Here is an 11,397-nt window from a genome sequence, read left to right as displayed (position 1 = left end):
ATTTCTAGTCATTTCAGTACTTTGTACATGCAGTTTTCACGTGCGCACATTATGTTATGAACATTGAATTTGGAGAATGCTTTTGGAGATACTCATAGAGTACCATTAAAACGTTTGGACACACTTTCCCATTCAATTGAATGGGGAAGTGTGTCCAAACTATTGACTGGTACTGTATATATTATTGAAACCCAAAGCTTCTTATTTCTAATGTCTTATTCTCTATGTATATTCAATATAATCCTCTATTTACTTCTCCCAAAATATATATATATCTGTTTGTCATGTTAAAATAGATTATTTATAGCATATAACATGCTGTAAAATGTAATAACATTTCCACAAGACAGTTGATGACTTTTAAATAAGTCTGCAGTTACAATACATAAACAGAGGGAATAATACATAAACAACATCAACACCTTATCAAATAACAGTGATCACAGTACACGGTTGTGTTTTTTTTCTTTTCTTGTTTTTTTTTCTGAGTGCAAACTAGCTTAACACAGTTTGAAGAGGGTCAGGGGTGCACTTGCTTCTCTGTAAACACAGCAACTATCTTGATATGTCTAAGAATCCCCTAAAATGGTGGTTTAATAGGTTTTAACAATTGAAGATGAGCAAAAGTACATTTGGAACAACCCAAGCTAACCTAAAATGTGTAAAATCTGCTAAAATTGGGGTAAACTCGGCAATCTTTACCTTAATATTCCTAATACCGGTAGATGCAATAAGAAATAATTTTAAAAAACATGTAATATTACATTTCTCAAAACTTATTTGAATCAAGCTACAATAAATAACATAGTAGAGTATTATTAGTTAGGTATTTTTTGGTCTGTTTTTTGGTCGTAAACTTTTGTGAACAAATTGTGACAGCAGCTGGTGAAAGCGGGAACAGGTCGGTGACCGACCAAGCGTTCAGACTTTTATTCTGCAAAACGATTCCCGCTTCCACCAGCTGCTGTCACGTTTGCCTCACCCCTCTGATCCTTTTATATGTACTGTATGAGAAGTGTTCAGGGTTATAGGGGAAAGGGGTTGATTTTGGACTAAGTTGACTGTACATCTACCGACGTCACACAGACCTCCGTTGGTATAAGTGTGTTTTGTTCAGCAAGTCCTGGTAGATCTTGGATCTGAGGAAACGTGGGTACGAGTCTTTCTCCATGAGACTGTAGATCTTGGCCTGGACCTCATTCATGCTGGAAGGGGTGGGATTCTCCAAGCACTGCTTCATCTCCTCCCTAGTCCGGCAGTCAATGTTTACCTGCAAGTACACAGGGAAGACCAAGGAAACATTGAGGTATCTGAATGATATGATAATGATGATAATGATTGTGTTATAACTGCCATTTAAAATACATCTGTAACCACAGATTTGGAAGACATAGTAATCCATGCAATCAAAGTATATCTATTCATACAGTCTCTCAAACACTGTATCTGAATGCATGTATTTGTTAGTGTAATTCAGGGTTCCCACGGGTCCTTGAAATCCTTGAAAGTTTGTGAATTTGAGAAAAACAAATCAAGGTCTTAAAAGATCTAGATCAGTCTCAAACTATGCCGTGTTGGGTCCTTGAATTTGAGGGAATTGAGTCTTGAAAGTCCTTGAAAGGTGCTTGAATGTTATGTTTCAGAAGGTGTGGGAACCCTGGTAATTGTTAGTCAGTTGATCAACACACACACTAACATACACGCAAACATACACGTAAACATACACGCACCTCTCTTGGCGCCTTCACATCAATGAACTCCTTATAAATCTGGTTGGCTTTGGACACCAGTTTAGCAGGAGTCTTGATTTTTTTATAATCTTCACACACCATCCAGAACTCGATGTTCTCATCACTAAACTCGGTCTTGAGAAATGCCCGGAAGGCGGCCAAGCCATCTAGAACACAAAACATGAATCACACTGTTAGAGAGGGTTAGCACAAATGTTCAAGGCGGTCTATATATCGCACCATGGCACTTACTGAATTTTAATGAATTTTTAATTTTGCCATTTAGCAGACGCTTTTAATCCAAAGCGATTTACAATTACGAATTACAGGGACATTCCCCCTGGAGTAACTGAAGGCTAAGTGCCTTACTCAAGGGCACACTAGTAGTGGTGTGGTTTCAGGTGGGATTTGAACTCACAACCTTCCGATCACAAGTCCAACTCACTAGCCACTAGACCACCACTACCCCTACACCTACTGTATTATGCCTGGAACAGCAGAAGAGAGCCACTTTCCTTGGGACTGATGTGCTTTCCATGCAGAGAGCAGCTGGTCCACATGATAATGTGCTAATAATTGGATGTTTATCATATTACGATATTGTTAAGATGCAGGTCTCCCCTCTTTTTCTCAGAAACAGGAAATGCTCTGGGATTAAACCATAGACAAATCGCCCACGACCCTCCAACGAGTGTTCGGTCTTCATCAATCAAGATAAGTGATCAATTAGCTTGACATCGTTGATAACACAGAGGGAGGTCATGTTTTTGCTATTGTGTGTGCGTGTCATGTTGACATGCTGTCTCCCGTCGTTCTCTTGGCCTGCTATCTGTGTATTTAACATTAACCTAGCTGCAGCAGAGAAGTCCATCAGCTCCTCTCATTAACATGACACAGTCACACTGTGCCCTGGTTTGAGGAAAATCACCAGAAGGACACTCACTGCATGTAGTCAACACACAGCGGTGAACATAAACAACATGTCCTAGTGGCTTACGGAGAAGGGGGTTTTCCACCCAGTGTTTCATTTAGACTATGTCCGAATACGCAGAGTTAATCAAATGAAGGCTTAATGTGTGACGTTTGAGTGACAATTACTTTTAAATTATTTTCAATGTCTCACGTGTTGCAGATACATACTATTGAACAATAAAGAGAAGGGGACTCAATCTATTGTTACAATGGCCTTTTTCAAGGCAAGCCCCATATAATGCAATTCTAATATCTAATCACAATATCACATGGATTGGGTTACAGAAAACACAGGAATACTGACAAATGTGAGGTAATTTGTGATTAACAAAAAGTAATACTCTCAAGAATTGTTGTAGTTTTTTCTTCAAATGAATACACAGTTGCAGTATTGTCTTCTAGGGATAGTGAGGTGGGTTGTTGTAACTCACTCAAACAGACAGGCTTGCCAGCTCAGGGGAAGCAAAGTTGATACAATTAGCTGTGATACAAATGTGTTCTCCATGAAATCCAATAAGAAAACAATCAGAAGGCGAGAACAGAACCAAAGTGTCCTCATGGGAACACACCGTTCTGTTTCTGTCTCTTAGGTAACTGTACCGTGCTATATATGTTCATATCTTTGTTCACCCCTTCAATTGTGGTTAATGAAATTCGCTGACATCTTGTGAGGCCATTTCCTCTCTTTGTGCATTGGGATCTGATGGTTAGAACATTGAATTTGTCTCAAGGATAACAGGATGTGTCTGAGCTTTCATAACTTCATTTCAAGCAAATTGAGCTTGACTTTTAGTTCCAAATGAAGTTCATCCAATTCTTATGTCTTGCTTGAACCCGATGTGTCGCTCTTATACAACATAGTACAAACTGCGACACTTTAAATGAATGTGCAATAACACTATGTGCAATATGACAACCCTCGGGTACATAAGGTTGCAGATAATAGGAAATGTTAGAATAGGTATAGCATAGCATAGAGTACAGCACAGTGTTTTATTTGTACAATATAGTATAGTGGATAGTGTACATAGCCTTTATTTATGTAAACCAGCTCCTTTCCCTTCTTGTTTTTTTTTCTTGTTTTTTTCTTTCCTAGCACCAGGGGAGCCCCCCCTCCCAAATGTCGTTGTTTGGTACCTGTACTATAGCAATGAAAATAAAGACCATTCATTCATTCATTCATTCATTCATTCATTCATAGTACCTGCTTTATACATCGATGTTGTATAACAACTCGTTAGACAACAAGTTGGCCATGTTAGTGGTGGAGTTATTCAACGTGGGAAGAATCCATAGTTGAGACATTCATACATAGCTTGGTTGTAAATATATCCCATTGACATCATATTGCAATTGACCCAAAGGTTAGTGATGCATGCATGCACATCATCCCAAGATTATATTCGACACTCAGAGAGGAAGAGAAATATCACACAGTGATATTAGGAAATAACCACACATCACCATTACACAGGCATTTATTAAATGTTCCCTCTTTGGTAACAATACAACAAGACAACAGAAAAGGGGACATTAAGATAGATTTTTATTGGACATTGGCTGTTGTGACCAAATGTGATCAGTCAGAGGGCCAGTGTCCTACTCTGTGGAGGGAACAGAGCATGTGTGGCCTGTGATGTTGGGTCTTCTGTGTTAAGGGAACACTGACAGGCTTTTCTAAATGACGCATCAGATAGCCTGAGATCTTTTCAACAAATTACAACTGTGTGGGTGTCTGTGTGGGGGGGGGGGTGTGGGTGAGTGTGTGTGGGTGAGTGTGTGTGTGGTCCACAGAGGAGGTCGCAGCCATGTGTGTGACTCACCGTACAATGAGGAGTCCTCTCCAACTACAAAGAGAATGGTGCCCTTAAATAAGTGGTGTGTTTAGAGGGAGACAATACAACAGGAGGCAGTGAGAGCATAAACACTTGTAAACAATGTGTACATGTAAACAAATAAATTATGTAATACGGAGAAATGCAGGTGCAGCTGCTTGGTCGATGCAAATTACTGCAAATTGAACGGCTGCCCACCCCCTGAGTTGTGGAAGGAAAACATTGCATTTTAATCCAAAACATGAGGCAGCCCTCAGCCTTGTTTCGGCCAAGGTGTGTCTATGCAAACATGTTGCCCACTCAGGCTCTCAATAGACATTCGCAGAGTAACATTCCACAGTGGTGTAGTGACACTAAAAATAACAACAACAACAACAACAACAACAACAAATCGTCGAAAGTCGAAAGTGAGCTGACAGTAAAATATTTGTAGTGGGGTTAATGGGGAAACTCAATGTCAGTACCCCAGTAGAGGGGCAAGGCTTCAGGTTTACGGGACCCCTAAAGTGTTCCAGAGACTCTATTCAAACCATTTTTCCTCCTTTGGTTCCTACAGTATGTTGTTTGCGCAGCAAACTCCACTGGGCTTGGAAATAAATATTTCTCCAGCAGAAATAAATATACTCTTCTCTGTTAGCCTACAACATCTTCTAACAAAAAAAGATGGCTGTTGGCAACTATCAATGTGTCATCAATCATAGCCATGACACACAAGTATGTTTTATTCAGAGTTGTTTTGGATCAACATGCAATTGTCTTCTTCCACGACTTCAGGTTAGGGTTATGCAACCCTGGTTCTCTGAAAGAGATGATGGGCAACCTAGTGAGATATCTCCTATACGTAACCCGAGTTTCTCTTTCAGTCAACTTTGTTCGACGTCCCATAATGGGACATTTGCACAACGCCTCGATTGCCAAAGCCCGTACACAAAACCCACATGGAAATGTACCCGGTTCACCCTACGCAATTCCAGCGCTAAAGGGCCGTATGTCCCAAAGAAGGTGCAGTGACATCCCGGTGGTAGAATGCCACTAAAAGTCTGTTCTGACAGGGAGAAATTAGGCTAACAGGAGGGACGGCGTGAAGGAGCATGTCTGGTTGCTGGTGAGACAGTGTGTTCAATGCTCAGAGGAGTGGTGCGATCCATTATCGCCAAAGACATCGTTCCCCTGCTAGGGGGCTTCTACTCTACAGTGAATTCGCTCCCGGAATGAGTCTGCCTCATACATGTGTTGCTCTGGGAGACGACAGATGGTCGCTGCTCCGAAGCAGCGGTTCCCATGGTACGGCCAGCAGCTGCTTCCCTCCATGGTGGTTGACATACATCATCAAGTTCCTGTAGGAACGGATAACGTGCCTGTGGGCTAGCGACTGATATGGTCTAATATGTGACACGGTCTGGTCATTTGGTCCGCAAGTCGGTGTCCGATTTAATGTGTAGCGGGCTTTTCTTTCTAAAAATGTTAATAACTTTTTGTGTTGTTGAAAATCAACGGCACACTCGCTAGTCAACTAACACAGCTTGTTTTGTGAGCCTGCTAACAATCTAAAGCAGTGTTAACTAGGTAGCATGTATTACTCACCGAATCCATTGCGTTGCAGTATTTTGGCTTGACTAGTGACATTCCTATTTGTCCTTCTTGTAACATTGTACATCTCGTACATACAATTGTAATGTTTGTTGTTAATTGTCTGTAATGTTTGTAGTAGACTTGTAGTTGCACTGGTGGCAGCTAATGGGGATCCGATTAAAGAATAAAGAAGTATGATAGACAATCAATGATACAATAAAACATCCTAAACTATAATGGCAGTTTGACTTACATTTGTGGGTCAGAAGAACATCAAAGGAATCTGCCCACCGAACAATCTCATCTGTCGACAACCTAAAAGAGAAAATAAAACAGCAGGAATAAGCCTCCGAAACATTTGATTAGCCACATGGATATGCATTTTACACACGTCTGAGTCTGAAGGTCCAGCATGCTGGGTGACTTCTACATTTAGCTGACTGACCACAACAACTATCTCCTACTGACCTCATAGCAGTCCAACATGCAATGCGAAGGCAATGAACATTTTGATTGGTTTCTGACTTGCTCCCCCTTTCATCAGCTACCATCACATATAAAAAAGCCTTACTCTGGAACAGCTTTGCTTCCATGCTGTATAACTGGGCTCTGCAACAGCCTTAGCCAATAGCCTTAGCCAATAGCCAATAGCCAATAGTCTTAGCCAATAGGCTTAGCCAATAGCCTTAGCCAAAAGCCAATAGCCTTAGCCAATAGCCAACTTACTTGAATAAGCTACACCTGGAAGCGGTATCCTGGGCGAGGGGCAGGAACTCAGTGAAGTCGCTGTAGGATTCAGACTTATTGGACAGGCAGCCTAGTCTGGTTTTCATGGTTCTGGTTCTGGTCCTACAATTGGAGAGATACAGTACAGCGGTGTTACTATCGTCTGTTGGTTATGGCCATTATCACGGCATTGTCAGCATCAACACTGTCAAGATACAACATACAGTACAGGAAGTCACCAAACATTTTGACCAGAGAGTGACGCTATCCACCGCCAGCCTTGTAAATGATTTTAATCTTGCTTTTCTGTGAGCCACTAGCTAGCTGTATTTAGACTTTTTTTTTTTTCTTCTTCTTCTTCTCACTCCGCGAGCATTCAACGACAGCATGGCCCAGGTCGGCAATGGCACTCTATTTAACTGGACTTTAGTTAGTGGATGAGTGGAGATTGTTATTCACTACGGTTGACTGTTATTGAGTGACACATAATGTGTACCTCAGAGAAGACAGCAAAAACAGGACGACATCGTCATTGGCCCAGGAGTACACAGCCTCACACCGCAAACAACGACGGACACTGAATGAATTCAAAAGAGGTCGAATGAGTGAAAATTGCAACCCGTTAGTGATGACACTTCAAAGTGATGATGACGAATGACGATGATGAAAAAACGGCATAATGATCCAAAAATTTAAATACACCATACATGAGGGCACTTTGTGACGGGCAGACCTCCTGGCAGAGCTCAAGCCACCCTTGAGTCCTATCTGTGCACCTGCCCGGTGGTCAGTAATTCCACTTTACTAATCAGGCGTATTAACAACATGGCCAGAGGCTGATCAGTTGCTGTACTCACAGACACACTGATGGCCACTGATAAGGCTCGTAGGCTCTAAGTGATGGAAAGCAGGTGCAGCTCCATATGTAGGAGTCAACATACATACACATCAGCCAGTCGCCAGAAAACAACCATCTGGATAGTGAGCTAACACCAGAAATACTATCTATCTATCTATCTATCCATCCACCCACCCATCCATCTATCCGTCCACCCTGTTAACACTGAGGCATGTCCCTGTAATCTAACCGATAATGAGGCTAGAGTTCAATTTTGATCAGCTGTGCGGTGCACGTGGATGTGCACGTGGAAATACTATTTGCAGTTTCTGACTAGGGACATAGGGATGAAACACATCCACGTGCACCGCACAGGTGATCAAAATTGAACTCTTGAACTCTGCACACAATGGTTACCATGACATTTAACTCACTCGCGCTGTAGAGCTTTAATTGCCATTGACAAAATGCTGCTTTAGAGGTGTATCTGGTACTGGGGGAGTTGAGGTGACACAGAGGTGTCTCTGCTGGTAGGGGTTGAGGTCGTTCAGATGCCTTTTTTCGGTCGGCTATTGGACGACTTGTCGTCTTCCCACAGCATTATATGGCAGTACAGTGCCATCTCTGTGCCGACATAACTTCTCAGTGCAACGATGGCTTAACACGATTATATCTGACTCTTAGCTTCTGCTATGATTACGAAACCTAATGTAGGTAGAGAACAACACTCCTTTGAATGATGATTGAACACAACACACGTCTTTCACTATAGTTTGTTCAAAATTGGGCCAATCAGTGTCATTTCGTAAATGTTTATGGCATTGTTATGCCCCTGCCCAATTTGCTCTTTTGAGGTGGTGTGTCTGAGGAGGCGTGGCCAGGGATGTGCTGCTCCTGCTGATTGGACTAATGGGACACACCTGTGACTGATGATCTCCAAGCCCTTCCAAAGCTGCATGCAACATGGTGAAATGTTTGGTTGCCTATTTTCACAATGCCTACACCTTTTTGTTTAATCTTGGTTGATTACTAGTTTTGGTTGGACTTATTTTGCCTTTGTTGGGGTGGGTTTTGATTTGTTTTCTCTTCTCCAATGTTCATTTCTTTGGTTCTTTGTTTGGCAGGGCGGTGAGTATTGGTTTGCTTCTGTTGTTTCCTGGTCCACCCTGCCATAGAGTATTGAGGTAGTGGGAGATGCCTGTTTGGCTGTTTTGCTTATTCTTATTATTGGATATTTTGTTGATTCAGTGTTTCTTTGTGTAGGTATGAGGGCTGTCCATAAATACATGACCCTTTTTACACTTTCAGTGACTCTGACCTATGTTGTGGCTGGCTTTATGTATATGGCTTTTGTGGAACATTTTGGTTTGGACCCTTTTGTGTCCTTGGCACACTGTCAGCCGTAACACAACACATATTTCACTATAGTTGTCAACATTGGGCCATTCAGTGTCATTTTGTAAATGTTGCATATGTTTGGCAAGCTTCATCATTCGTTACTTGCTATAGTAAAGGAGGTCAATCGCTTAGAAAAAAATGAAATGGGCACACATTGCAGTAGCATTTATAGGCTGGGCTAGGGCGGGGTCATGCAATGCCCTGTGATTGAATAGGTCTTTATGCGTATGACCTTTTCTTTCTTCTTTCAGGACTCAGCTCTCTGCTTGAGGCTACATGTTACACAGTATTTTGAGTCAGTGTAAAGCTTGTCTGTGACTGATTGTTTTGATAGTTTTTTCATGTATTGATGATGACATTGTAATCTCACTCGGGTGTGTCCTCACAGGTGTTACCTATTCAATTAGCCTACCTATCTATTTAATGGCTGTCTTGCTCTGTTTTGTATATATGCAAGACTTGACAAAGGCTACGGCCGAAACCGTTGTCATTAAAACCACATTTTTGCATCTGGAACTAGTGTGGCTTCTACTGCTTTTTAAAAGCTTCATCATTCAGATGTTGCATCAAAATTGTCCCAGTGGTGTCGGAGAAAAAGTGTGTATGAATGGACAGAAAGAATCATAGACCCCACCGGTTTCATTACATACACATTGCTTTAAAAAATAAACGACTTGTAAATGCATTCAGTTCCCTGCAATTAGCTTGTTTGTGTTTGCAGATGATGTGCCTAAAAGGTTTGATTAGCATGTTGAGTTTGCCATTACATAAACAGTATGCAGTATAATATATAGGACAGCCTACGATAACAAGTCAAGTGTTGTGCTAGGAAGTGATGCATAACTTTGTGTACCAATAACATCCTGGGTTATCACCATCCACGCTTTCAATCTTTTTTTCATGCATTTTACTGTCTGTGGGAATAGGGCTACTAGCTAAGCTAACACTTTTCCTGAGAAACAAACATTTGACACATGACAGTGGAGGCGTCATGGCGGATTGTTTTGCTGTGTCTCCTGTAATTGGGAACATTGAAATGTACTATTGTTTATTCTACTGAAAGCACTTTGCTGGCATGAATAGCCTTTCTAATCATGCACACTTAAGACTCCACTTTGATTCCAAGATTCCATCTAGGCACTAACAGGTTGCTATGATGGTGTATATATGGGTTTGTATGAGTGGCTTTGTATGAGTATGTTAATGTGAGTGTCATTGTGAGTGTGTAGGTGTGTGTGTGTGTGTTTGGTGGTTTCAAAACAAAGAAAACAACACCACGGTTGTAACCGAGCATACCTCTACTCAATTGAGATAAATTGGCTCAAAAACAAGCTTGTTATTTTGGCTAGGAAAGATTCTACTGAATACAAGAGTGACTGTTCAAATGGGCTAATGTGTTTCCAAAACATGGACAGCAAGCACTGTACTGTACCCTTTGGTGTGAGCACATCACTCTATTATTCATTGACATTTGATGCATGTGTTCCTGCAACTTTGCAGGATGCTCACATGCTGTGAGGGATTAGTAATGATGGCAGAAGGTCAGACAGGTAACTGTGTATCGTATGTGACACGGTCTGGTCAATTGGTCCAAGTCGGGCATCTGATTTAATGTTCTGACTTTTCTTTCGAAACGTAAACACACTTCAGCGAATCGGTGACACACTCGCTAAGCAATTAACACTTGTTTGTTTTGTGAGCCTGCTAACAATGGAAAGTAGTGTTATAGTAAATTAGGTATCAGTGGAATCCCTTGCATTGCAATATTTTGGCTTGACTAGAGAGTTTTTGTTGTGATTTTCAACGACGTTGAAGTGGATTTCCATTTCCTCAAAATAAAACATTTTGATTGTGTGCCGACTTGTGGCCCATATGACCAGACCGTGTCACATATCATTTTGGGCATGAGTAAAATGTTAGTGTTATGCTTGGGCCAGAGAGGGTTCTGGGGGTCGCATCGTGTTACATGACTTCAAGTGTCTGGTTTGACCTTGGATAAAACAAACAGCATCCTGAGATTCAGGTTGAGACAGGTGATCAATCAATGTTGCTTTACAAAAATGAACAACAACAACAACAACAAAAACTAGACCTGCTGTGTTATCTTTTTAATAATCTAATTTAAAACGAGTTGACATGTGCATTGCACAGCAATCCATCTCGTCGTTCAGTAGCAGATCTGTATCTTTCAGTTTCCGAAAATTCTGCTGCAGGCATTCGAAGCAAACATGTGCCAAGCTATTTATAACATTCCCTGACAAAGCCAAGTAGTCAGGAGGAAGCCGGTTCATGTTCTATTTAGTCATGCAGCAGATAAACTCCTAGA

General features: G+C 41.3%; 1 protein-coding gene across 1 annotated transcript; it reads right to left on the bottom strand.

Moving 5' to 3' along the window:
- Positions 1–1,078: 1,078 nt before the first annotated feature.
- rgs8 (regulator of G protein signaling 8) lies at positions 1,079–6,942 on the bottom strand (the record flags this gene model as incomplete). The annotated part of the gene is made up of 4 exons (XM_080537184.1): positions 1,079–1,270; positions 1,731–1,897; positions 6,363–6,424; positions 6,836–6,942. 4 exons carry the CDS (start codon positions 6,940–6,942, stop codon positions 1,079–1,081), a joined length of 528 nt encoding a protein of 175 aa, XP_080393310.1.
- Between the last annotated feature and the right edge of the window lie 4,455 nt (positions 6,943–11,397).

The sequence above is a fragment of the Nansenia antarctica genome (genome assembly GCF_963989245.1).
Source record: "Nansenia antarctica genome assembly, chromosome: 7".
NCBI lineage: Eukaryota > Metazoa > Chordata > Actinopteri > Argentiniformes > Microstomatidae > Nansenia > Nansenia antarctica.
This window is presented reverse-complemented; position numbering and strand designations above follow the sequence as displayed.